We start from the raw sequence: 27,424 nt of genomic DNA on the forward strand, positions 1-27,424 counted from the left end.
TAAGCGGCGATACTGACACAGATGACAATCTACACTACGTCTACAAAAACATGTTTATACGTATAAACACTTAATATTACACCTAACTCTCAGTTACACACAACGTTACACAACGACCGATGACAGAGCTATGACTAATGGAACCGAAGTTTGGTCGCTTCCTTGTTTCACCCGGAGTTCACAGGGATGGAATGAGTTCCGGTTGGTAATGTGAGTTACCTGTGCATGCCGCAGAGAGTAGCCTCATTCAGAGTGTATGTTTCTGCTATTATACAACATCGAAACCTCTTGACATCAGTTATTTTATAGAGGACACTCTTGTAAATGTCTACGTGCTGAGTTACTGCTCCAGTTTCGGTGTGTCAATTGTTTAGTCGCACTATTAGCTGTGAGGCTAACAAAGCTAACAACTGTGGAGAGTGACACGTTTGTGTTTTCTATGTTTCTCTCCTTGACAGAGCAGCTGTAGCATCACTTGAGTCGCCACTATGGGGATCTTGGAAAAGATCGCAGAAATAGAGAGAGAAATCTCTCGGACACAGAAAAACAAAGGTGAGAGAGAAAGAAAGAAAGCAAGCAGTAGCTACAAAGCTAGCCGATTAACATGGGTGAAAATTAACTCGGTGAATGTGTGTGTTATTAAAAGGGCTGAGCAATAAAGGTTTTCAAATCACATCGCGATATCTTAATCGAAACATCTGCATTTGTGTTCGTTTCCTTATTGCTCTATGTCCTGTGCCAATTAAAACTTATCATTCCTGTTGGAAACAATTCATATTTTGAAGTAATTTTAGTTACAATGGTGGTCAATCCATCACTTGCTTGCTAGAGCTTACTCAAGCATGTCCAGTTGCCTACAGCTAACTTACAGAAGATGACTGAGAATCTTTTAAAAACTACATACGTTATAAGGAGGAACTAACTGGTGCATTGTCTGTTACATTAAAGTCGATGTGTGAAATTGTCATTTTAAGTCGTCAAGTTTCGCAGAGAAGGGTTTTAAGTGACATGCCCTTTTCTTCCCCCAGCTACTGAGTACCATCTGGGTTTACTCAAAGCCAAACTAGCCAAGTACAGATCTCAACTTTTGGAGCCCTCCAAGTCAGCGGGGGGCAAAGGAGAGGGCTTCGATGTTATGAAATCAGGAGATGCTCGTGTTGCTCTAATTGGTTTCCCCTCTGTGGGTAAGGTAAGTTGTCAAGATGGGTGATTAGTTTTGGTTCTGTGCCTGTATGATTTAGATTATATTATTCTGTCTTTGTGGGTCATTTTTTTTCCTGATCCTACTGTCAAACAAGTGGATGTGTGAAGAACTAACATTTATTGGTCTGTTGTGTCCTGCAGTCCACCTTCCTTAGTTTGATGACGTCAACAGCCAGTGAAGCTGCGTCCTATGAGTTTACTACGCTCACTTGCATACCTGGCGTCATAGAGGTAAACACATACTCATGTTCTCTCTTTAAATAGTGATAATTAACATCATGTTGTCACATTTACACTCTTTCTTACTTGTTGCTCTTCAGTACAAAGGGGCCAACATCCAGCTGCTTGATCTGCCTGGAATTATTGAGGGTGCTGCCCAAGGTACAGTTGTTGTATTTCACTTGAAAACCTGAGTGAAGAAACTGCAGAGTTGAAATTTTCTATTTTAGTGTTAAGTTTTAATCTGATCTAGGGCTTTTTTTCATAATCGATTAATATGTCAATTATTTTCTTGATTAATCGAGTACTTGTTTGATCCGTAAAATGTTGATCAGTGTTACATGATATGATTCAGTTTTTATTATTTGTTACATGGATCAATGAAACCAGAAAAGATTCACATTTAAGAAGCTGACAAATATATAAAAAACATTATTGAAAAAGAAACAACTCCAACCAATTAATTGATTATCAAAATTGTCGACGATTAATATCGTAATTGATTAATCGAATAATCATTGCAGCCCTAATCTGATAATGATTATTAATGAAAAGGTGACCTACATGTCAGAAATACTCAGTTAGGCAGCTGGGGTCCCTTTTAACTTAATAGAAAGACCAAGCTCCCCAGACGAATATGGTATACTGACCTTTTGACATTTTTTTAGGTAAGGGTAGAGGTCGGCAGGTCATTGCTGTTGCCAGGACAGCAGATGTTGTCATCATGATGCTGGATGCCACCAAAGGAGATGTTCAGAGGTGTGTGAGGCTCAGTTTCTTTGTGTATAATCAAGTTCATTGAAAGTGTTTTAAGGTAATTGTTAGTATTTTTTTTTTTTTTTTTAAACAATTCTTGCCTTTTGTTAAATTTTTCCAGAGAACTTCTAGAGAGAGAGTTGGAGACAGTGGGCATCAGACTCAACAGAAGGAAACCAAATATTTATTTCAAGGTACAGTTTTAATTTTCTTTTTTTTTGGTGTCGTCTCATACTTTTGAAAGTGGAAGAAAACAACCATCGTCATCTTAGTTTTTCATTTTGTTTAAAAGAATTATTGATTGTCATAAATTAAAAAAAAATGTGCTTTACTCACCCCTCTGCAGCCTAAAAAAGGTGGTGGCCTCTCCTTCAACTCCACAGTTCCTCTCACCCAGTGTTCAGAGAAGCTGGTTCAGCTCATCCTTCATGAATACAGTATCCTTCAGCCAACAACAGTCTCAGCAGACACCTGAATGGTTCACTGTTCATCTCCCTCTTAGTGAATTTGTATATCATATATTCAGGGATACAATTCTCGGGACAAGTGTAAGCACATGGAATTCACAACTTTCTCTAAATGTTCATTTTCAACTGTAAAATAACATGTTTTAAATCATGGCCGGCAACTGACTTCAGCCTGGAAATCCATGAAATAAATCTGTCAGATTTGACCTCAGGATCACTGAGGTTAAATCAAGTATTTTTTTCCTGTGTGGACTTGAGTCGTATGCTGCATCCGCTTGATATCTTTAACCTTGTCCTCAGAAATCTTTAATGCAGAGGTCCTCTTCAGGGAAGACTGCACGGCAGACGAGTTCATTGATGTCATAAATGGGAACAGAGTTTACATGCCTTGCCTTTATGTACGTAAATCAAAGCCCACCATTTTTGTTTAGGGTGATCACTCTCTGAGTTCTTTGAAAACGATTTAATCAGTCTCGAGATTCCTTAATCCTAATTCTCTCTTTTTGGAATTTTGTTTGTGTGATTTCCAGGTGTACAATAAGGTGGATCAGATCTCCATTGAGGAAGTGGATCGCCTGGCTCACAGACCTAACAGTGTTGTCATCAGGTGTGCAAATCATTTTTGCTTTGACCCAAAGTTGTCTTCTTACTGCATTAACAGTACATGTGTAAATGCGTTAAACCCCTTTTCTGCCTTTCTTTGCTTTCACGTGCTTTAGCTGTGGAATGAAATTGAACCTGGACTACCTTTTGGAGACGCTGTGGGAATACCTGTCTCTGATTTGCATTTATACCAAGAAAAGAGGAGGTACATTTGCTCATTTGGACAGTTTCACAGTGGATGCATGTGCTGCATGTTACTGCTGCACTGTGTTGCTCCTTTCATTTAGTCACACGTGTTAACTAATGAGACCGTTCACACTGGCTCTTTTTGGGAATGAAACTGTCATCTATTTTTTACCATGAGCAGTGTGCTACACACTAAAAATATACATTTGGAAATGATCTTTCACCACAGTTCCAGCATTTGAATCTGTTGCATCTGTCACAAACTGTTTCAAAGTAAACGCCTTTCACTTTTATTGTGAAATATGTGCAGCACCCTAGGATGTGCTGCCTCATACTGAAGAGTCGTGGTATTGAGTTGATCATAAAGGAGTATTTAGATCATTTCAGGGTGTATTTTTATGTTTAACTATGTTAAACTGCTGCACATAAGTTCTGCTGTAGGTGAGGAGGAAGACACACACCCAGTGAACATGACAGCGCTGCGTGAGAGGCAGCAGAGCGGGGTTGCTGCTGTCACGCGCCCCACACGCATCCAGTGTAACAGGCCTTCGTGTGGCACGTCCATGTGGCTAAATTGCTTTTTAAAATGTATCCATGTCTTTTTTTTTTCCAAATTAGAGCGTCCGGACTTTAATGATGCCATCATTATGAGAAGAGGAGCAAGTGTAGAACACGTGGTATGTAAAACATGCATACAGAACTTTGTAAAAGTTGTTTAAAAAAGGTGTTTAAATGCTATAAAGTAAGAATGCTTTCACATATATAACTTTTTTTTTTTATCAATTTACGGAATTACTAATACTTAGTAAATTGTAGTTTTATAGTCAGGTGTATGATTAACCAGTTATATACAATTTAGGTGCTATCATTACTTTGTGTATAAAGGTTGGAACACAATCATTAAGTAAAACAGAAAACACTGCATAGGAGGCTTAAAACTGGGTGAGGCTGCCATGGTGAGGTTGTGGAAGACGGTGTCGTGTTACAGGTCAGACACCGTGGCCAGACTGAGTACAGCAACGAGACACAAGGTAGTTACACTATATCTGCAAGGTCTCCCGCAGGCAAAGCAGTCTGGAGAAGTCTGGCTCGAAGGGGTCTTCGTGGAAATAAGGCCAAGCGACTCAACTATGAGTGGAAACATAAGAACCGGGGTGTAGAAATATGGCCTGAGAAGTCAACATTTGAAATATTTGGCTGGAGCAGTAGGTTGTTTGTTCGCAATACCATCAGAGAGGCGTTTGATTGGCCCTTAATTTATTCTGCAGCAGGTCAATGTTATCAAGAACTATCTTCACTGTATAGGAGGAAATGCAGCCTCGAAAGTGACTGTATGACCTGTAGGGAGCCGTGATATCCACATCATCGAGTGTGTCTGGGATTACACGAGGAGACAGAAGGAGATCTGTGGTTAATTCTCAAAGATGTTTGGAACAACGTACTTGCTGAGTTGCTTCAAAAGCTGTTCCTGTGAGAACTGATCCTGTTTTGAAAGGGTGGTCATACCAAATATTGATTTCAGTAAGGTTTTTTTTTTCCTGTCAGCTCACTCAGCATTCTGTAAAGTGATTAAAATAAACAATTAGAATTTATATTTGTGAAAGCATTTCCTCACCTGCCTAACTTTTTTTTTATAGTACTGCATGTGCCCATGTGTATGAAACAATGGACTTTTAAAGAAATAATATATACATATGATTCATATGAATGATCATGAATTTTCATTCTCCCTGCAGTGCCATCGAATCCACAGAACTCTAGCGAGTCAGTTCAAATATGCTCTCGTTTGGGTAAGTTCAGGTTTTCAGAGGCAGTGACCTTTTTGAAAATTCACTCACTCACCTTTGTTCCATAAACGATTTAAATCTACTTTCTGACTATTGATGTCGGATGAATAATTCACAGGTTATAAGAACATTTACAGTTGTGGCTTTGCTGCCTCAAATATTTGCCTTGTGGTGCCTCTGAAACACACCGTTTCTATTGTGCATATGAACAGTTGTTTTTGTGTTGGGTTTTCCAGGGAACCAGTACCAAGTACAGCCCACAGAGGGTCGGTGTAACACACATCATGGAGCATGAGGATGTCATCCAGATCGTCAAGAAGTAAAACAAGCTTCTGACTGGACAGAGAAGAAACAGCAGAAGGAGTTCAAATGGAAAAAAGAAAAACAATAGCACTGTACAGTAGATACACAGCAACACCATTCTTATTTTGTATTTGATAACTAACAAAAGAAAGAAATTTGGTTTGAGTTAATTGTGAAAAGAATCTGATTAATTTTACCTTTTAAGATGAAGATGTGTCATGGAGTCAGAGAGAGAAACTGGGAAAAATAAAGACCCTAAAACCCGAAATCAGTCCTTGTGTTTACATTCTTAAACCTTTTCCCTTTCATATAAGATTATTGCATCTCACTCAGATTACGCTTAGTTAAGCCCCTCATTTAGAATTCCTGGACACGGATTTGTTTCTGAAATTAATTCAAAAATAAGAACACTTTGTTTCATCACTTAGGTTGCTACAACTAACATTCTCAAATCCAGACAAGATTATCCCTGAAAGTGTTCTTAGGGCTGTAGCTGAGGTATTTGATGGCCAGAGGTGGAAGTTTCATTACCGGAGTGTACAGATGACAGGAGTGTTACCATTAGAAAAATGGTTTTACTTTTTTATTTTTGACCTCAGTTGTTTGTCAACCCACAACCTCAAATTCAGTCACACTCTTAATTGACAGAAATGAGATGTAAATATTCTGAAAACACTTCATCATCTACCAAAGTTTCAGTCTTCTGAAATCCTATCCAAGTTCCCCTGAGCACAGACAAAATTTCACCATCTTGACTAGAAAAAAGCTATTTATTTGTAGTGTCCCATCCTCAATTTGCATTTTGAACGTTAATTGTACCATTAAAAAACACGTCAATCTTTATTAAACACATCAAAGAGGAAACGTTATCGAATGTCAATGTTATTGCACACCTCAGTGTCTCCTCTGCTGATGAAGATCCAGTGAGGGTCCGTTACCTCCTACTCCACCGCGATGCCTCCTTCGCTGGCGCCGCCCTGCTGTTCGTCTGCTGTCACTGACCCCCCCCCAGCGTTCCAAGACAGGCAGACTGACCATTTTACTTTCAGAAGGTATGGACTTCCATCCAGTACTCCCCATTCACTCGCTCACACACAAGCACAATGGCACCATTAAATATTCACAAGCATCTCTTTGGTCTTGGAGAGGGGGGCTGAGTGTGAGGCTTTTTCATGACACAGGGAAGGAGAGAGTTGACACAGCAGGCCCTAAACATGCTTTAAACATGTCTCCCCAGTGTGAGTCGTGGATGGAGAGATTCTGCCTTGGAATAACCTGAAGCGGAGAGAAATGATGGAGGGATAGTATCGTGGAGTAAAAGAGGACACACAGGTACAGTCGACTGGGTGTGTATTGTGTGGAGCAGGCATGACACTTGATGCTGCCTGGCTCCATATGGCATGGCTAACTGTGAGTTAGTGAGTGTGAGTGTGTGTTTGTGTTTGTGTTTGTGTTTGTATCGCCACTAAGCACGAGCTCTGTGTTTTATTATGTAGCTATTTCATCAGTGTTTTGTTTATTTATTGATTGACACGGACAGTGCATGTTAATACCTCTGTAAGCAAACCAGAGTTAGCCAAAGTTAGCTAGTTTTCATCTATAGTCCCTGTCATGATGTTACAATGGCAAAATACTACATTACTTTCAAATACTTGAGTACTTTAAAGAAAACAAAACCTTACTTTGGTCAATTTTAACATTAGTTGTAATTCAGCTGTAGCTCATGTAGTTTCAGAAGTTCTGAGTTACATTAAGTCTTAGTAAGTTTTAAAGTAGCAGAAAATAGTTAGCATCATTGTGCATTGAACTCTTTCAACATAAATCAACATAAATCAACATAAATCTACATAAATCTGCATAAAGCATAAGTGAACTAAGCCCCTGATGACCCCCAGAAGTGTGTAGAGAAGAAAAACAAACATTTAAACATATTTCAACATCTTTAGATGAAAAAATGTGTTTGGTTTTGTTTTGTAGTTTAGGATTTGCTCATTAAGTGCACATTTGCATATCCGTTGTGAGTTTTTAAAAAACAAAGTCATTAAACTGGGTTACGTGTTTAATTCAAGTTCAGCATCACCACAGTTAGTGCGTCACTTTGAATACAAAAGTGCAAATTAATACTAGGCCACGTTTGTGATTTTAAGTTAAGTTTAAAGAAAACAAGAGTGACACTGGTTTGGTGTGAATAACACAACTATAATTAATGCAATTCATAGTTTTACATTTGTATCACGAATAGTCTAACACCGGCTACTCCAAGATGGTGGGAAGGGACCCCCCAATCAGATTCAGCTTAGGGCCCCATAAAGGCTTGGTCCGGCCCTGTAAATCTGTCAGAATTGTTTGTCACTGATGATATAATTAGTTGCGGTGCTTCTGTAAATCTGTTCCACTGTTTGGTTTGTGTGTTTGCTGACACTCTAGAGCTCTTGTGTCATCATTCACTACGTTTACATGACTTAAATGGTGGTTTCACACATTTTTTCCCCACTTGGTCAAATGAAGCATAAACTTAAAATCATTATGATGCTACTGTATTTGTTTATTTCACATCCTATTAGAGTCGGATAAAAACAGTTTTATTTATTTTTTTCAGTGCCCCTTTAAGAAAAAGAAAATCTATTTATTGTGTGTGTGTTGCAACAATTGTAGTGTGTTGTCTAATTTCACATCATGGGCATCTTATAGCACAAAAATGCAGCAGAATTTCAGGTGACAGTTTGTTACAAAAATTATAAATAGTTTTGTCTTTTTTTTTTTTCAGAATAAACCAGAATTGGCCTTTTTCACAGCAGTCATTTTGACATTCTTTAGCAGGAAAAGCACTGGTGTTACTGATAACATCAACAATGGCTCTGTTCAGTTCTTACGAGTCAGGACAGTGTGACAGTGAACCAGCATGCATCCTGAAACTGATACAGCTAAAGGGAACTCAGCCATTAGATTATTTACACTTGTGTTTTTCCTACCTTCCGTCTAATACTTAAGTGCACAATTCATTTAATCACGTAAAATTCATTTAAAAATAAATGTACATTTTCCAAGAGGAAAAAATGTTCTTTAGTAAAGTGTTATAAATGCCTTTTCAGGACCAGGAGAGTAGCAGCTGGATTTATTTGTGATCATCATATTTTATAATGTGTATAATTTCACATACTTTCAGGCTGAATATATAGTGTGAAAGCGGTTTATCAATGTATGAGTTGACTCTATATGAGGAGCCTGATTACTTGGTCTCTTCTGCCCTCTTCTGCTTCAGCCTGCTCATTACAGGAAGTTGCTTTTGAGACAAATTTACATGCAGCTTATTTCAGTATGGTTTTTTTTTGTTTTTAACTGTTATGAAGTATTTGTATAAGTAAAAAAAGTCCCATTGAGATTAAAAAACAAAACAAGTAGCAGCAATGTGACAATGTATCACATCCTTGTCCGTCCATTTTAGCAAAATTCACGACCATCTGTCCTTCCACATTTCTCTCCTGAATCCATCACCTACCCAAACCTCCTCATCACCTCTGTTCCCTTCACCCACATGTTTATTGAAACTTGCTCCAATCACCACTCTCTCTCCCCTGGGAACACTCTCTACCACTTCATCCAACAGAACTCCAACACTTTCTCTTCTAACTGACAACATTCAACATCACACCTTTCATTTGTAGTTTCAAACTCGTGATTCCGTCTGACAGAACACTCTTCCTTCAAGATAACCCCGACACCATTTCCCTTTCTATCTAAACCATGGTCTCTTGTACAAAAACACAATACATCCACCTTCCTTCTCTCCATCATATCATAACAACTCTGTTCCTTTACCAGTCATAGTCCCCACATTTAAAGCCCCTTCCTTCTGTCTCGCTGTCAAGCCTTCCCCCTCTCCTCTTCCTTTGTCTGCAGCCAACAGTGGCACATTTTCCTGTTGATCTGCATATTCGATTTGGCACCAGATGCCCTTTACTGATGCATTTATCTGAGCCTGGGACCAGCACCAGGGGTACAATGATGTGGCCCCACAGCGGCTGGGTTTAGAAAATCCTTACTAATTTACTTAAACTGCTTTGTTTAATGGGTTATTTTTCTGTATACAAAGCTAAAAGTACTTGCGGAATCTTCTGCAAACAGTGATTTGATTTGAACAAATAGTCTTGTTTTGCGTGTGTGGACCGACAGTGCAGTACATTTGCCTTTGTGTTAACCTAATCTCTGTTACAGAGGAAAACAAGCGGTCAGGTTGTTTTCTGTACTTCTCGTCCACTGATCTTTGTCTTGCACGTAAATTAGCCCATTGACGCACATAAAGAAGCAGGCTACACAGAGACACACTCACCCGGAACACACTCATTCATAGGATCCCATGCAAGGACAACTTTCATTTTAGTGTTTTATTGAGACGCGTTGTGTCGTCACAAAGAAAACCACCATGTTGACATTTAGTGTTTTTACATGGACTGTAATTACAAGTGGTCATTTGCCTCAAACTCAAGTGTTTGTGTTCAAAGACACAAACTGAAAACTGGGAGTATATAAAGTACATCGGAGGCAGTCAGATGTCAGTGGACTGAAACACAGTTGGACTCAAAGGGCTTCGCAATCTGTACGTGTGAAGACACGTTTTAAGGTTAGGATATGGTTAAGTTTAACTTAACTGAATTAAGTCATTGATCTATGCAATCTCACCCGCCTGTTGTCCTTTCTAGTAGAGCATATAACTTAGAATACTGACATCTTGTTCTGTCAAAGAAGACTTGGTTTTAACATCAGTGCAAAGGCCTTTAAAGGGTTGGGGTTAGGCAATTACTTGAGATAGGTAAAGTTAGGGTAAGGGAATCAGGAATACATTAAGTCTCAAACTATGGAAAGGAAAGACTGTGTGTGTGTACTTGTATTTGTCACCTCGTAGGGACTTATCCTGGTCCTAATGAGGCAGAATCTAATTCCTGTGGAACTGAACAGATTCCTAATCCTACATTTAGGGCTAAGGTTTAAATTGTGGTTAGGTTAAGGTTAGGGATAATGCTTTGTTTATGCTGTCCACATGGATGCCAATGCAGTGTCCTAAGAAGAATAACTGTGCAAACCTGTGTGTGTGTGTGTGTGTATAAAATAGAGAGAGAGTTCTGTATGGGTATCTTTGTGAGCACCAACAAACTTGTATACCTAAGGAAGTGAGGACATTTTTGGCTGGTTTTCACATTTTTACACCTCTAAAAAAATTATTTTTCAGGGTTAAGACCTGGTTTTAGTGTAATGGTTAGGGTTTGGCACTTAGTTGTGATGGTTAAGGTTAGGGTAAGGTGCTAGGGAATACATTATGTCAATGGATGTCCTCACTATGAATGCTATACAAACGTGTGTGCGAGACATAAAGAGAGAAAGCCTTTTGTGGCAGGTGTGCATGTGAGTTCTGATAAGGCTCCCCAAGCACACACACACACACACACTCGCACACAGACACACACACACACGCACACTCAGCCTTTTGTCATTGCAGCAGTCTCATAATAAATCATTGTGGACTTTGACATTTGGACAGCAGTGTGGGACGATGATAGCGTACCACTGTGTGTGTGTGTGTGTGTGTGTGTGTGTAATTCAGCCCTTAATGCACAATGGACCTGCCCATTCGTTTACTTGGCCACTCATTCAAAGAGGGCCAAGGTAAATGACATGTACATATGCCGCATGTTGACTCAGAAACCTAATCAGTGCACTGCTGATGTTCAACGCAGACTCATACGTGCTCTGCCTCTGTTGAGTGTCCACTCGCTGTTGAGAATGTGTACTGTAGATGCACAGGTAATCACTGAGGCTTCACTGAAGCAACACAGGCTCTGTGTCTATCACTTGAGGCCCATTGTGTGTCCAGCTGGTTCATGTCATTCAAGGGAGCTGAAAAGGAATTATGTGTTTTGTGTGTGTGCGTGTGTTTGTGCGCATGAAAGAGCTATAAAACATCAGCAGAGGGTCCAGGTGAGCAGCAGGAGTCAGTGCAGCCCAACACAAGTCAGTGATGTGAGAATTCATTCTTCTGACACTTTGGTTATCTGTGGATGATAGGAGCTCGAATTATCAGTCTCGCTGTCACTCAAAGGACGAGACAAGGTAAGCTTTCCACAAGCCAGGGGCTTCATTTATTTATAAATGACGTGTCACACCACCAAGTATACAGCCAACAGAAATCAATGTATTCATAAAACCTGCTATTGTGTGTGGCTGAACGATTTTGAACGAATATCTAATTTTGATTATTTTGAGTATCAGAGGGAATAGTCATTTTTACATAATTATCCTCATTTCCATTTGAATAACATACTGGGTGATATTTGTGCAGATCTGTGAGAAACAAAGATGTTTTATTCTTTTATCTGTAGAATATGAGGTCAGGTCAGGACAAAATTTGACCTAAAATGGTAATTTAGCACCCATTTTGCTGTGATATGGAAATTGCTCGTAGGCCATAATGCAATTTTGATAAAAAATTCCATTAATTGTTGCATGTGAATAATTATATTTTCTTTCCATTGTGTAAAAGTTACACGACAATGAGCTGAAAAATTTACTTCCACTACCTAAATATGACATTCCTTTTACTAATTTCAGGGTTATCTATTTAAAAAAATGCTATAATAAAATTATTCTAAAAAGGTTTAATGTATATTAATATCTTGGAGAATGACTGATGATAAAAAAAAAGAAAAAAATACAGCATATTCATTGTTTTTGTCACATTATAAAAATGTTAGTCACAGCTTCAATATGTTCTCCAGGCTAACCTGTATATTATATTATAGTGTAGGAGGTGTTGCAGTAGCTTACAGGTTTTTTTTGTAGCACAGTACAAGCAGTAACTGTGACTTAGTAACAGTAACTGTTGGCATCACTGTAGTGGCTGAAATGTCTAAAATTACAAATCTATTTACACGTCATTTGTGATTGTGTTGATCTAGAAATCGAGGCATTCAAGTTAGCATTCATAGAAGATTTCCTTTATCGGTCCCAAATATCATCAATTTCATCTAAGCCTTTAATGATTTTTAATTTTGAAGCTGTGGCTGAAGTATTTAAATTCATTTGTAACTCATTAATATCTAATTGAGCATCGTATATTTATTTATAGGTCTATTTATAGCAGCTGTTCAAGCCAAGTGTTGCTCTTTGAGCCTGTTGTCTGTGTGTGTGTGTGGTGTACTCTAGCGTCTCTCCATTGTCAAATAGCACGCTAATCTGGCAGCGAATGTTAAGAACTGAATGGGGTTTAAAGAAAGCAAAGACGGAAGGCAATAAATAATAAACATTTTACATTTTCACATCTATAAAATGGACAATATAGAAATAAAAATGGACAATTATGATTATATATATATAAAAATAACTACAACCCAATATACAGCATTGACATTTACATGGTAAATATAAATGGCATGAATCACTTCCTGTGTGCAGCATGGATGACATGAGATTTGAAACACAGAGAGTCGTGTGAAGCTGACTTAATCAGCATTGCTGTACTGTCAGGTGTCTGTGCCTCTCCTTGACTGTTTACAAAGTAATTTTTTTCTATTATCAATAACCTACACATCAGTACATTAACTTTATTGTTTTGAGAATGAGGTCAGCATATAGCTCAAAGCACCACTGCATTCAGCCTCACAAAGTGACCGTTGTATGAAGTTTTACTTTTGTTCAGAGCGAGCTATTGTTTTACACGGTGTATTATGAGGATGATTCTCACTGTGTCACACATTCAGTCCTCCATTTCATGTGTGTGTTTAAGCTTAAAGCCTAAAGTCTGCAGATAATTAAGCGTAGGTACTGCATTCACTGATCATATTCAGCTTTTTAATGAGACTGACCTGCATTAGTGTGTGTGCATGTGTGTGTGTGTGTGTGTGGACATCATTAAATGAGCCTGTTGGCTGTGCTATGCTCAGGAGATCTCCTTTATTAGTCTTGTGTCGCTGAGTGCTTCTGCTGAAAGCGGGTTGTCAGTGATTGGCACGCACAGGAGGAAACTCTCCCCTTCATTTCAAACTCACTCACTTGCTCCCTGTATCACTCTCTCTCTGCAGTGTTCCATATCTCGCCCTCTTTCGTTCCACTCGAAACAGTTTATTTTTCTCTCACACACCTTTTTAGTGAATTATTTTCACCTACTTTGCAGTTACATCACAGTCACTGCCTCTGGTCATATGTGATAAATACTTCAGGTCAACCCTCTTAGTCCTCTGACATCTGTTAAGTAGAATGAAGTCTTGATGGCTCTTTTTAAAGGTGCAGTGTGTAACTTTTGATGATATAATTTTTGTTGATGTTATTTTTCTGGCTCTGCTTGATTTTCATGAACAGAAACAATGTGACATTATTTGCATACTGCGTCCTTTATCTGAAAATGGGCCCTGTCAAACAGGACTATCATACCCGAGTGAGGGAGTATTTGTGTGTATACAGCGGCAAGAAGCATTTATTCCATCAAACTGCTGAAGGTTGAGGGGATTTTAAGTAGTAGAAGTCACTTATGAAACATTCTGTGGGCTCTTTTTGTGTTTCAAGTCAAACCTGTTTGCAGCTATCCGGCTGTGCTAGCACAGCTTTGCAGTTGCCTCCGTCTGTCTTGACATAAATGTGTTAGCCTCCAGTGGTTCTGGGTGACACAAGTTTTAAACACCGCTACACTCAGAAATACATAGGGTTGTGTGGAGCTGATAGGCTCAATCAGCATTGTGTGAACTCATTTGACAATGGTTTGAACGACACAGGCAGTTATATATATTTAGTTACACATTATAGTTTGAAATATTACAGTGTTGATCTTTCCTTCAGAAAATGCTCAGGTTAGCTCTTCTCATTTTGCCATTGGCCTCCATCATCTCTCTGCTATGTGGTGTCTGGCTACCAACCCCTGACACTACCCCATATGTATAATATATTGGTTGGGAGAAGGCCAGGATGGGGTTAACCCTTTGTGATATATTTAGAGCGACCTGCGATGAATGTTTTATCCATGCTGCGTAGGCAGAACACAGGACCATCATTAAACATTCACATCTGCCACTGAGATGACCTCCTGGAATATCAGCCCATCATCAAAGAATTAACATCCAGCCATCATCAATGAGCTAACACCAGAATCATAATTTATGTAATACCGTTGCATGTAATGCCTCACACCCATAAATACATGTTGCCACTTGCACTTTTATAGGGAGTGCGTAGATTTGTGTGTCAAACAAATATGCCAATCAGCCACAGTGACAACGAGGCAAACAATGACAAGGTTTATGTAAATTAAAAGATAATTCCAGTGGGTGTCATTGTATTTAGTACATGACAGTTATTCATAACGATATCTTGAAGCATAGTAATAATTAGTTGCCTCTATAGAATTATATAACAAACTGAGAATTTGAGCAAAAAATTACTCACACCCTGATCCAAGGGTTCAAGGGTTCACCCTTATTTGATACAGTATGTACATTTTTGTGGTGTTTTCTGATTAAGCTGGACACCAAAATTCAAAGTAGTTATATATTAATGACCTCGGTTAAATTATTACTCACCTTCCTTTCTTCTCATGAGTAAGACTACAAAACTTTATCCTTCTACATCAAATGTTATGGCATGTTTTCTTTAAGAATTTTAGCACACATCACTCTCAGCTGTGGTCCATGCTGCTGCTGCTGCAGGTGTGTATGTGTGTTTGGCTCTGTGTGGCTTCACCTCTCAGACACAGTTTAGCAACAGCTCAGCCAACCTGCATTATTCATGCAGGAGCGAGTCTGCAGATAGAGTTACTCCAATGCAGTATAGCTGGTACATTTTCGTGCTATTTGCAACTATAACAGGAGATGTGCTCACTCTGATATGTACACACAGCCCTACACTACATTAACTCATATGTTTACACGCATGCGCTGAGGATATGTCGAGGCCCGGAGTTGAGGTGAGCACGGCAATGGATGAAGTTGCAGTAACCAGAGAGAGATGGAGAAGGTTGCAGGAGGTCACAAAGGCAAGCTGACGTGAATATGGGAGGATACAACCACAGATGTGACACACATACGCACTCACACTCAGACAAAGAAGAGGACACCCCTGAAGGCCAAGACTCCCAACTGTTGCATGCACAGCGGCTCTCCTTGGTGGGGGGACATCCTGCCAAAGTTGGCACAGCGGCCAAGATGAGGATTTACTGCCGGACTCACAGAATGCACTAACAATGGGAGATACACAAAGGACTACACAGATTCTGTCACAGGGACAGCACCTTCTTTTATCCACTGTGTGAATCTGGGAAGTTAACTACAAACCTTTGAAGAGGATCAACACCTGGAATGTGCAAGTGTTTTTGCTATGGTGGAAGCAACATGTTTAAGGACTTAAACGTGGCAAAATTGAGAGATGCTGCAATTTGTAAGATTAAGTTTTTGATGTGTATCATTCTAAATTCAGTAAGCACCTGCTTTTTAAAATTTAATAGTCCTAGACGGGTTCCCATCTCTTTTTACACACAGAGACAACAGCTCATTTAAGGATTGAAGACGTACTGTAATGCGAGCGAGCACAGATGGCTGAGATTCCAACTGCTTTACGAGATCGTGTTTTGAAGGACTGTGGTTTGTCTGTGACTCAGTGTGACTTTTAGAGCAACTGCCTCATGACAGAGTGTGACAGTTTATTTTCCTGGAGTGTCACTTTTGTCAGAAGATGCTTCAAAGGGAAAAAGGAGAAAGAAAATAAAAAAAGAAAATAGGAGGATGTTATACCTGGATTCATATCAACACTGACAATGATACTGCCTTGCTTTTGCACACTTTAGGGAACTTTTCCTGCCTTTTTTTATGTTTTGAATTAGGACACAGCATGCCACCAAAAAAAGGTGACTCAAAATCTGCTGCCAAGAAAGGCAAGTCAGAGGAGCCGAAGAAGGGAGGGAAAGATGACAAGAAAGGGGGGAAGAAAAATGAGGCGCCACCGGCTAAGGGTAAAGGAAAGGATGATGGCAAGAAGGGAAAGGGTAAGAAACCTGTCAGTGAGTCAGAGGAGGGGTCAGAGGAGGAAGAGGAAGTAAGGAGTGAAGAGGAAGAGTCTGATGAGAGCGAGGATGACTCAGTAGCCAAGAAGCCCACAAAGGTAGATAAAGGTAAAGGTAAAGCAGCTCTAAAAGGTGCATCCAAAGCCATGGCTATGAAGCCTGCTCGTAAACAGGCACAACCAGATGATGAGAGCACAGAAAAGAAGGGGAAGACACCGATGAAGCAAGGCATGGGTGCAATAAACCTAAAAAAGATGAGCGGTGCTAACATCAAAGGAGCCTCCAAAGCCCTCTCTGGCCTCACAGGGAAATCCTCTCCTTTCAGCGTGCCCTCTAAACAACCACAGAAAGCAAAACCAAAAAGAAACCTTAAAAGCACCTCCCGTCTCTTCCTACGTCTCTCAAAGAAAAAGAAGCCAGCTGCTGATGGTAAACCCCTTCTTGGTGCCAGTAAGCTTTTTGCTGGTTTTGGGGCTAAATCACCCACTGCTAACAAAAAGCCAGCTCTGTCTGGCTTCAACTTTTTTAATAAAAAAGATGCTAAAAAAGAAGCCACACCTCCTAAAAAGACACTAGATCTATCCAGTTTGGGGGGGAAGGGGAAAATGGCAGCAGAGGCAAAGGGGTTGGGAGGTAAGTTCAAAGGTATGTTTGGGAAAAAGAAAACAGAATCAAGGTTGAAAGCTAAAAGCTGGATGTTGGGAAGGATTGCTGCAGCAACAAACTGGTTGACAGGGAGGTTTCTGACTGCTAAGGGTCAAGGTCGTCTGGGTGCTCAAGCAAGAGGAAAGAGGAATAAGCATCTGTCTTTTGCTAACAGAGATGGTAGAGGGAGACAGACACATTATCACAATGAGGGATTTGAGTATGATGATAATGAGTATGGATATGAGGAGTATTACCAGGACAGGTCGAGACCAAGAGGGTACCCAAGACAACCCATGACCTATGACTCATATGGCGCTTATGAGAATGAAATCGATTATTATGATGATGTTGATGATGATGAAGAGTGGGAAGATGAATATGGTTACTATGATGAGGAGGGTAACTTTTATTATGATGATGATGAGTTTTATTATGATGATGGCATGGATTACTACAGTAATCCTTATGGCTATTATGATGATGAGTATGAAGATTACTATGATGATGGTGGAATGGACTATTACTATGGTGAAGATGGAATGTTGTATACAATGGAGCCATACAGTTATTATGGTGATGGCATTGATTATTTATATGATCCATATGGAACTGAGGTGCATGGAGATTATTTCGGCCATGACATGGGTTATAACTATGGGATGCCAGAACCATACGGTATGATGAATAATGGTTATGATTCAGGCCTGTATCATGAGCCATTGCTTGGATATACAGACCCTGCTACTATGTACAACCCCTATCAGCAACCTCTCTATAAGGATGCTGGGCCTGATCTAACTGAGTTAGGACAGCTATATGGTCAGGAGCAGCTTCTTTATCCTCAAGCTGAACTATTTTCTACAGAACAGTTCAGGGTACCCAGGCCTCAGGTTAGCCTATATGGAAAAGAAAGACTAGAGGTGGAAACCCTGCCACCTCCTCCTCCAAATTCCCATTTGACCTCCCCAATGTCTCTCCCTCCTAGTCCAGTTCTTGCCCTCAACAATCTGGAAATGATGTCAGATATACAACATGAGCAGCCCATCTACTCATACCTTCCTATGCAGCCACATTTTTCCACGGCCATGATCCAACAACAAACTCCTACTCTTCCCACACAAGCCCCCTTTCCTACAGCAATGATGTCTCAACCGGAGCATTTCTCCCTCCATCAGCATACTCATCAACCTTTTTCTGTTTCTCCCAGTCACTTGTCCCCATCTCCCCTTCCACCACAAATGGCTTCCCAAGTGTATGAATCATTCCTTCCTCAAGATTCACAAGTGTTCCAGATAGGGCAAATGTCACCACTGGTCACACAAAGACAGCCAATGATGCCTCCTCTGATGCATTCACCACTGCATTCACCAGTAGCCTCACCTAGGCCTTTGCGAAGAATGAGTCCTCTACCATCACCACAGCTGTCACTAAGGCCAGGATCATTGAGGTCAATTGCACCTCCCTCACCCCGCTTCTCAAAACAACAACACATGGCCTTTCAATCAGGCATCCAGCCTGACCTCCATCTCTCTCCTCGTTTACATAGGAAGGGGTTTCCTCAACAGGCTTCAATGGCAGGTCCAAGGTCATCTCCTCGACTTGACAGGCGCCAACCACCCAGTCCACCTGTATCTCCACCACAACGCAGGGCAGGAATGTCACTTAGGGCTAAGTCATCCCTGGCAGGAGGAATAGAGGGAACTGGGTTGCGCAGGCAGCCCTCAAATGTCAGACGTCAGTCTCCACATTATAGCCCCCTAGCTTCACCCAGGGCATCAGTGAGACGGAGGGCAAGCCCACCACCTTCCCCAAGGCTGTCTTTCAGGGCGCAACCACCCCCAGATGCAGTGCATCTGCCATCTACCAGACCACAATTGTTCAAAGGTAGAAAACTGTCAAAACTGAGGCGTTCCCCTTCCTCTTCCCAACAATACCCACAAAGGAGGAGCCCACCTTTACCAGAGAGATCTCAGTCTCCCCCGCAAACATTTCGCCCAACCTCTCCTCAGCGTCCAGCCTCTCCTTCCCCATCACGAATCACTAGTCACACCCTACCCACCCGATCCTCTACTCGTCGGCTTAGAGGAGGCGCAGGAGGTCGAAGTCATGTGCCCATGGGAGCTGTGAAACCCTCTCCAGCCAACCCCTACTCACAGAGACGTAGTAGACGAGGACCCCCTGTCACTCAGCATGTTGCCCCCTTCAGATCATCTATCCATAATGTACCAGCCTCTCCATCGGGGCACTTAGGAGGCATTGCTGGCACTCCCATGCTATCCAGGACAGGGTCAAGGCCCACTGGCTTGAGGGAGTCAAGACAAATAAGTACTCCTCCAGGAGGCTTCCACAGACCCGTGGGTAGGGGGCAGCCACTAGTCCGTATGTCCAGAAATCAGTCATCTCTTCACTCAAGGCAGTCTTTTAGAGCCCCTCCTCCAGTACCTCCTGTCTCTCCACAGCCATCTTTGAAACAGAATGGCCCTTCTTCTCCCCAGCCATCAGTGCGTAGGCTGCAGAGCAGACCTCCATCTCCACTTTTGCATCATGCATCTGCTCTGCCTTCCCGCTCAGCCTCTCCCATGCACCATCTATCTCACCCACCTTCTCCCTTGCCACACAGAGCTATGAGTCCAGGGCCAACATCTTTTCAACCTCCAGTACGTCAGCCCAGTCTTCATGGTGGCCCACTCCAACCATCTCAGAGGATTACTCAATATAACTACCATGTGGTGGAACCAGGTCCCACACCGATGCTTGCCAATGCTTTACCAAATCCTCAGATTATAAATGCACCATTCCAACCCTCTCCTCTCCCTTCCTCCATTCCTTACTCCACCACAACTTACTCTTCTCATTTACACAGACCAACCTCCCCCCAAATGCAGCATGAAATCCACCCTCAAAACCTCCCCCAACCATTATACTCCTCACCTCATGTAGGACACATGCTCCAGAACCCTTATCTTCCAAATCAAAGCAACACAGCAGCTTTTCAGAGAGGCGTTTCACCCATACCTGGTGGAGAAGGAGGAATATCTGGCGAAGTATGGAGGAGCCAGGAGGAGAGCCCACACACCACTCTTGGTTTATCAAATGCTTTAATGCAGAACTCTCACCTGCGCAGTGCCTCCTATTCATCTCCCCTACTACGCAATGCCAATATTAACACAACAGTTCTCTCATCCCTTCCGGCTGAAGCCCCTCATACCTCTGTCATACATTCCTCCCCTCAGTTGTCCTCTAATATGCTAACCTCCCAGCTACGTAATGCATCATTTGTATCACCTCTTCAGCGACACATGTTCCCTATGACGTCTCCCTCACCTGCTCCTCTTCCTACCACACCCCAACAAGAAAATATCAGAGGTACATCCCCACTCTTTTCTAGTGGACTCCGGACCTCACAAATCCAGGGCTCCATGTTCAGGCTTCCCAGTGGCACTTTAACAATGCCTCGGGGCCCTGTTGGTTCTCCTGTTACCCCTGTTGATGGAGGGGCTGTTGGTGGAAGGTTGTCACCCATGATGCTCTCTAGTGCTCTACAGAACCCAAGCCTTCGTCAGGCCACCTATCGTCTTCCTAATGGAACACTGGTAACCAGGACTGAACCTGTTGAGCCTTCAACAGGTCCAACACCATTCTCCTCACCCATGCTTTCATCTGCACTTTTGAACTCCAATGTACGTAAAGCCACATACAGACTTCCAGATGGAACACTGATTACAAGAAATGAACCAGTATCTGAGCCTGTCACCTCTTCCTCTCCTATGCTGTCTTCAGCTCTGCTTAATTCTAATGTTCGCAAGACTTCTTACCAATTACCACATGGTTCATTTCTGACACATCAAAAAGAGGAGATGCAAGTATCATCACCGGGGCTATCGGGTGCCCTGATGAATGTAAATCTGCGCAAGGCAAAATTCCAGCTCCCAGAGGGATCGTCACTCTTTTCAAGGAACCAACCACAAACTTCTACCTCTGCCCACTCTGGTCCTGGCCTCTCTGCTGCCTTGATGAACACCAACCTCAGAAGTGCCTCCTACAGTCTCCCAAGTGCATCACTTTTGAGGCAGCCTGGTTCTGCTGATACCTCTGACCCACAGACTCTTGATCTTTCCAATGCTCTTCGCAATAAGAACCTACGATCCGCCACCTTCCGTTTGCCAGATGGAACTCTGATGACGCATTCTCAGCCTGCTTCTTCACCCCGAACACTTGACCTGTCTAATGCTTTGTCAAAGAACCCAAACCTTCGTGGGGCAAATTACCGTCTCCCCGATGGTAATATTATGACACGACTTGGTGCTCCGAGGACTCCAGAACCACGTTCACTTGACCTCTCAGGTGCCCTACTGAACCCTCACATCAGACAAGCTTCTTTCCACCTCCCCTCATATGCAGTAGTGTCACCCCAGGCAAAGGGATCTGGCCTTGAAGAACACTGGGCTCAGGGATCTGGAATTGATGGCTTAGTACTGCAGCAGGATGTGGACGTATGGGGTGCAGAGACAATACTACCGCATGGTACAGTGCAGAACCTCAATAAGTGGTCCATGTATAGAGACGGGGAACTACTGGAGCCCCATATTGTGATGGGACCTGGACACATGGGCCTTGTACCAGGGGGATGGAATCTCAGCAGGGAGGGGGAACCACAGGGGCACTGGTTTGACAAGGTAAAAGTATTAATGGGGCAGATTACTGTCAACTTTAGGTATTAATCTTGCTGTTGTTATTGTAATATTAGGATGAAATTTAAAATGATCAACAGAGTTAATTCTTTTTTTGAAAGAGCAAAGTGCATGATGAGCATACAAATATGTAAATGTTTTTCTGTTGTTGGGGTGGGCAAACAGAGGTTCTGGCAACAGTCAACCATAAAATAAATTAAAAAAATAAAACCATCATCTCTATATGAATGGATGTGCATATACTGCACAAATTAACATTTTGTGGTATTTTATTTATATGTATCATGGCCTAATTTGGTACAATATGTTTGTGTTTTAGATATACTCAATCAGGAGCTTGTCCACCATGAATCACCGGGAGCTAAGAGAGGGCGATGGAGTGGAAGATATGACACAGCTTGAGTGAGTAAAAAATGACACAAGAGAAAGGTAAAATGAGTTGTGTTTGTCAGAGACAACTAAATGTAATGTATTACATTTAGTTTTGCAGACAAACATGTGGGTTTAAAGCTCCAAAAATGTGATACATATTGGGCCAATTTAGAATTCACTGCAGTCTAAACATGCAAAAGTGGTCAGGCTTGGTGGCATGATTGACTGCATTGTGTCAAATCTTTTTATAAATGTGCTTCATTGCTTTTGCACAGGGAGATGCATGAAGGGAGTGTTCTGCTGAACATGAAGAAAAGATTTGATAGAGAAATCATTTATGTAAGTATGTCAAAATCAAACACCTATATATATCTAAACTGAGATCATATTATTGAGTTGAGTTTTTTTTTTTTTTTGCAGACATACATAGGTAGTATTCTGGTGTCCGTAAACCCCTACAAGATGTACAATATTTATGGGACAGACATGGTGCTGCTTTACAAAGGTCATGCTCTGGGAGAGAATCCTCCGTAAGTCATATTCACTCTCAATCTATAAGGTTTTACTACTAAGCATGGTGGATGAGGATAGAAAGAGAGTTACACAGAGAGTTTGAGTTCAGTGTTGTGATCTATGTCGTGAACCATAACAATACATGATAACTTGTACCAACTACTATGTCTGTCTTTTCTTCAGGCATTTGTTTGCCATAGCAAATGCTGCTTATTCCAAAATGATGGATGCCAAACACAACCAAGTCATAATAATCAGGTAAGAGGCTAGATTTTTTTTCTCTCCATTCTTTCTCCTCTGCCATTTCTAACAACTTAACCATGTATAATTAAATCACACACTTAAGTTCAGCAAAGTTCATGCCAAAGTTTGGTAACACATCACAATACAACACCAATTTGATCTGTAATTTTGTTGGGTAAATTGGGTGCCAATGAAATACTTACTGATTCCTATCGTACATAAATAGTAAAGTGAAGTGAAAGAAAACAAGGATATAAAGTATGATAAAAAAGTTACTATGAAGGGACATAGAGGCAATGTTCTCAAGTGTTTTGTAATTACTCGATGGATATATGGTACAAAGTGAAGTAAAGGAGTTTTTGGAAAATGTTAACCCGCCTTGTGTGGGTCAGTTTAACCCGCTCGGTTCAGAATGAGACTGTTTCCCCTGGCTGTGGGATATGGAGGAAGCAGGAGGGAAGGTGCTTAGTAGCCTAATGTCATATTTTGTATGTCAAATAAGTAGGACTATGGTTTTGAAGATTTTCAGTGTACTATGTAAATATAGATGTAATTAATGCTTAATGTGAAACTGGGAACCTTGTGTTCACTATTTCTCCTTTTACTGTAGTGTAAAGAAAATGTCCATGAAGATTCTGTGACTATCAGGTGTCCATCTCTAGATGGATTAGTGTTTGTAAATTCATGAGAGTCTGTTTGTAGTATGCTGGCCAGCAAACTCCAGACAGAGTAATCTCTCACTCATTTTGTGCCACGTCTGTCCGACTGTCGCTCAGTCGACGCCTCGTCCTGTGTCAAGAGTGATCTCAAAGATCAAATGCTCAAGAACTCACATTTAAAGAGTTAGTGTATTTTAAACTAGGTGAGCACACACACACATATTTGCTATAGAAAGAATCATACATATTACACAAATAGATCTACACGTGTCCATCTGGATCACTCTAGCCGTACTCAGAAGGAGACACTTGTAAGGAAAGCCCAGTCAGGTCTAGGCCAAGAACAGATTGTGTTTCAGACGTGTGTGTGTGTGTGTGTGTGTGTGTGTTCGTGTGTGTGTGTTCGTGTGTGTGCATGTGTGCATTTGTGCAGACCGAGAGTGTGTGTATGCGTCACTGAGTGTTATGGGGTAACTGAGGTCTGGTGTACAGTGACCGTTAATGGCCCAGTTTTTAGCTAACCAGCCAATACGTTGAAACCTTATGCTGGAATGTGGTGAAGGTGCAAGTATCGCGCCAGCACACACACCCACACACACACACACACACACACAGACACACTTCTGCCCTCTGGCCAAGGTTACATAATGGTGGAACTTAGTGTTAAGTTGTTGGCAGCATAAGATATGTGTGTGTGTGTGCGCGATACTTGCACCTTCACCACATTCCAGCATAAGGTTTCAACGTACTGGCTGGTTAGCTAAAAACTGGGCCATTGTACTTGTCAACCAGTACAACAGGGGACCGGTGTCATTACACACTCACAAACAGGGGACTCCATGTTGAACAGGGGACATTTTTCAAGTCCCCCGATAGTGATGCTTTAAATCATGCTAAAATCATGCTCTGGTGATTTTTTTTTTTAATATTAAGCAAAGTGGGGACTTGCAAGTGTGTAAGTGTTAAAGCCCATACTTAGCAGTGTGTGTATGTGTGTGGGACCTCACATCCGTAGAGTATAAAAATTGGATGTAGTCTTCACTAAGTGGTGACTCTACTGGTTGCAAAAAAATAACTCAGTTCAGTGAATGAAAGTCTATGAGAAAATGTATCTATCTTCCTCTCACTTGATTGATAACATCAGTTAACGTTTTCCTGAGGAGTTAATGGTCTCAATCTCTATTTCTTCAATAGAACATTATAACAGTTTTGTAGATAATGTTTTCATTTAGAGGAAAATAGATGATAACGTACAGCAGGTATTAGTGGACATTGTGATTGACAGGTGGTGTTGTCCAAAAGGATCCTGGTTGCTTGTGATGTCTACAAATTTTCTGGCAACAAAACCCTCAACATGCCACTTGCTCACAAAGCAAGCAGACACTCAAAAGCAGAAAACAATGTACATCATTAATCCAGTCCAATTTATTTATCTATCAAGCAGTAGTCAAATGAAATCAATAAACGGATATAAAAAACAAACAAATTAATAAATAAAAGACATAAAATGGCATGAAACACATGCATAGACCACATCTCACACAGTTTTGAATGTAGAGGACTTTACCATTGAAATATTGCTACCCTTTTACCTCTCAGCAATGTTTTTAGCCGGACATGTCCAACAGCAGATTAAGTTCTTCATTAGTTAATTTCACAGTATATACACTGTATAAATTACAGTCATATAAGTGGATTTCATCTTTGATAAGAGAGTGTGTGTTAATGTGTTCCAGTGGGGAGAGCGGTGCGGGGAAAACTGAGGCCACCAAACTAGTCCTTCGCTACCTAGCAGCAATACACCACAAATATAATGTGGCGCAGCAGGTATACACAAGCACACACACACACACACACACACACACACACACACACACCTCATCGTCTAAACCTCTTTATGTGTTTAATTATTTCTTCAATGGCTTTACCTGGATGCAGATTGAGGTAGTGGGGGTTTGCTGCATGTTTTGTGTTTTACATTTGAACAGAGTATAAATGTTTTTGCTGTGATGTGAGACAATGTTCATCAGAGGTGTTGTGTTTGAACAAAATCTGTCAGTCAACTCTTGATTGTCATTCTTTGTTGTGATTGTGTTTCATACAGAAAAAAAAACCCCTGTAGCTTTAAACGGTACTTCTAAAAAGAAAACAGCAGTTGTGTTACACCCACATAACAAATGTTCATTCACTGTATTTTCACTGTTGAATACTTGGTAGATACTTGAGGCAGCTCCTCTGCTGGAATCCTTTGGAAATGCCAAAACTGTGCGGAATGATAATTCCAGTCGCTTTGGGAAATACATAGAGGTCTTTCTGGAGGAGTGAGTATGAAATGAGTACATAAAAACAAAAGGTGTGGTCTGCGTCATCATCTCACATGAAAAACATCTTTAAACGAATCTCTCTTAACTCTTTCTCCATACAGTGGTGTGATCAGCGGTGCCATAACCTCTCAGTATCTGTTGGAAAAGTCTCGTATTGTCTTCCAGGTGCAGACACAACATAATACTCTATGTGCTGTGAAGAGTCAGAAGAATACTGATTCATACATACATACATATATATATATATAGATATACAAAAGTATATACATTTTTTGTATGCTTAAGTGGAGAGTTTAAGGTGTGTTTCTGCCTCAGGCCAAAGATGAGAGGAACTATCACATCTTCTACGAGATGCTGGCAGGTCTTCCTTCGCAGCAGAAGCAGACCTTCTACCTACAAGAGGCTGAGACCTACTATTACCTCAACCAGGTAGACGACACTGTGGAGAAGACGTTCATATTCATGAGAAGGACCTTTTGTAAATGTCATGTGCAACTCAGATCTCTCCCCCCCCCCCTCTCTCTCTCTCCCTCCCTGTTTCTTTGTGCAGGGAGGGGATTGTGGAATATCAGGAAAGAGTGATTCAGAAGATTTCCTGCGTCTGCTTGCTGCCATGGAGATCCTCCACTTCACCCCTGACGACCAGTCGGCCATCTTTCGAGTTCTTTCTTCCATACTGCACCTGGGCAATGTCTACTTTCAAAAATATGAGGTAATGTGTAATTTGTGATCTTTTTTTTTATACCATTGAAGATTCCAAGCTTCACCAAGACAAGGGTGGAAAATAATGACATTAGTGACTCTCTAAGACTAAGTCAGAGCTTCCTGAATTTATAGGTTAGTGACTCCTAAACATTTAGCAAGGCACACACAAACATGTGTATATAAGTAAACTCATGCCTTTGAAAACAACAAGTACCAATGAATAATCATCATTAATAATCATGATCATAATCATGACAGATTAATGCAGCATTCATGAAAATGTAAATAATGTTAATTTATTGTAATCACTTTTATATTCTTGCTGGAGGCTCACTTGCAAAATGTCCAAGGCCCACAGTTTGGGAAGCGCTGTTCTAAGGAAAATAAATCAAGTGGTTGTTTTTTTTCCCCTGTCTTCTTGCTGCCTGACAGGCTGATGGCCAGGAGGTGGCGTCAGTGGTCAGTGCACAGGAGATCAGAGTGGTGGCAGAGCTGCTGCAGATTTCTCCAGAAGGACTACAGAAAGCCATCACCCACAAAGTCACAGTCAGTAATAAACTGTTGTGTGAGCATGTATGCTAACGTATAACTGTGTGTGTGTCTGTGTAGTAACATTAAAGGTAAAAATGTATCGTGCTTAGTGTTCTTTACCCAGAAAAGGAGACACACCTGCTGATCCCACACACAGAATTATTAGAGGCAAAACACTT

At 41.1% G+C, this 27,424-nt stretch overlaps 2 protein-coding genes across 7 annotated transcripts in view; both read left to right on the top strand.

Moving 5' to 3' along the window:
* The first annotated feature begins 80 nt into the window (after window positions 1–80).
* On the top strand, window positions 81–5,792 carry drg2 (developmentally regulated GTP binding protein 2). Of its 6 annotated transcripts, none has more exons than XM_058654374.1 (14): window positions 81–210; window positions 459–552; window positions 1,029–1,189; window positions 1,345–1,434; window positions 1,524–1,584; window positions 2,091–2,181; window positions 2,300–2,372; window positions 2,525–2,615; window positions 2,946–3,043; window positions 3,176–3,252; window positions 3,365–3,453; window positions 4,053–4,111; window positions 5,171–5,224; window positions 5,458–5,792. In XM_058654374.1, exons 2-14 carry the CDS (start codon window positions 489–491, stop codon window positions 5,542–5,544), a joined length of 1,095 nt encoding a protein of 364 aa, XP_058510357.1. In that variant the 5' UTR covers window positions 81–210; window positions 459–488; the 3' UTR covers window positions 5,545–5,792. The 6 variants fall into 6 exon arrangements, with proteins under 6 accessions (XP_058510357.1, XP_058510356.1, XP_058510355.1 ...); XM_058654373.1 differs by having other exon boundaries at window positions 170–254; window positions 464–552; XM_058654372.1 differs by having other exon boundaries at window positions 178–254.
* Window positions 5,793–21,039: 15,247 nt separating this feature from the next.
* Window positions 21,040–27,424, top strand: part of myo15aa (myosin XVAa) — a 33,233-nt gene continuing 26,848 nt past the window's right edge. Inside the window, exons 1-11 of the mRNA XM_058654699.1 lie at window positions 21,040–21,883; window positions 22,218–22,300; window positions 22,546–22,609; window positions 22,691–22,800; window positions 22,967–23,041; window positions 25,422–25,512; window positions 25,903–26,006; window positions 26,111–26,174; window positions 26,325–26,438; window positions 26,560–26,721; window positions 27,147–27,260. Coding sequence (XP_058510682.1) covers window positions 21,065–21,883; window positions 22,218–22,300; window positions 22,546–22,609; window positions 22,691–22,800; window positions 22,967–23,041; window positions 25,422–25,512; window positions 25,903–26,006; window positions 26,111–26,174; window positions 26,325–26,438; window positions 26,560–26,721; window positions 27,147–27,260 — 1,800 coding nt within the window. The 5' untranslated portion in view covers window positions 21,040–21,064. The remainder of the gene's footprint in view (window positions 21,884–22,217; window positions 22,301–22,545; window positions 22,610–22,690; window positions 22,801–22,966; window positions 23,042–25,421; window positions 25,513–25,902; window positions 26,007–26,110; window positions 26,175–26,324; window positions 26,439–26,559; window positions 26,722–27,146; window positions 27,261–27,424) is intronic.

Source organism: Solea solea, chromosome 16 (genome assembly GCF_958295425.1).
Source record: "Solea solea chromosome 16, fSolSol10.1, whole genome shotgun sequence".
In the NCBI taxonomy this organism is placed as follows: domain Eukaryota; kingdom Metazoa; phylum Chordata; class Actinopteri; order Pleuronectiformes; family Soleidae; genus Solea; species Solea solea.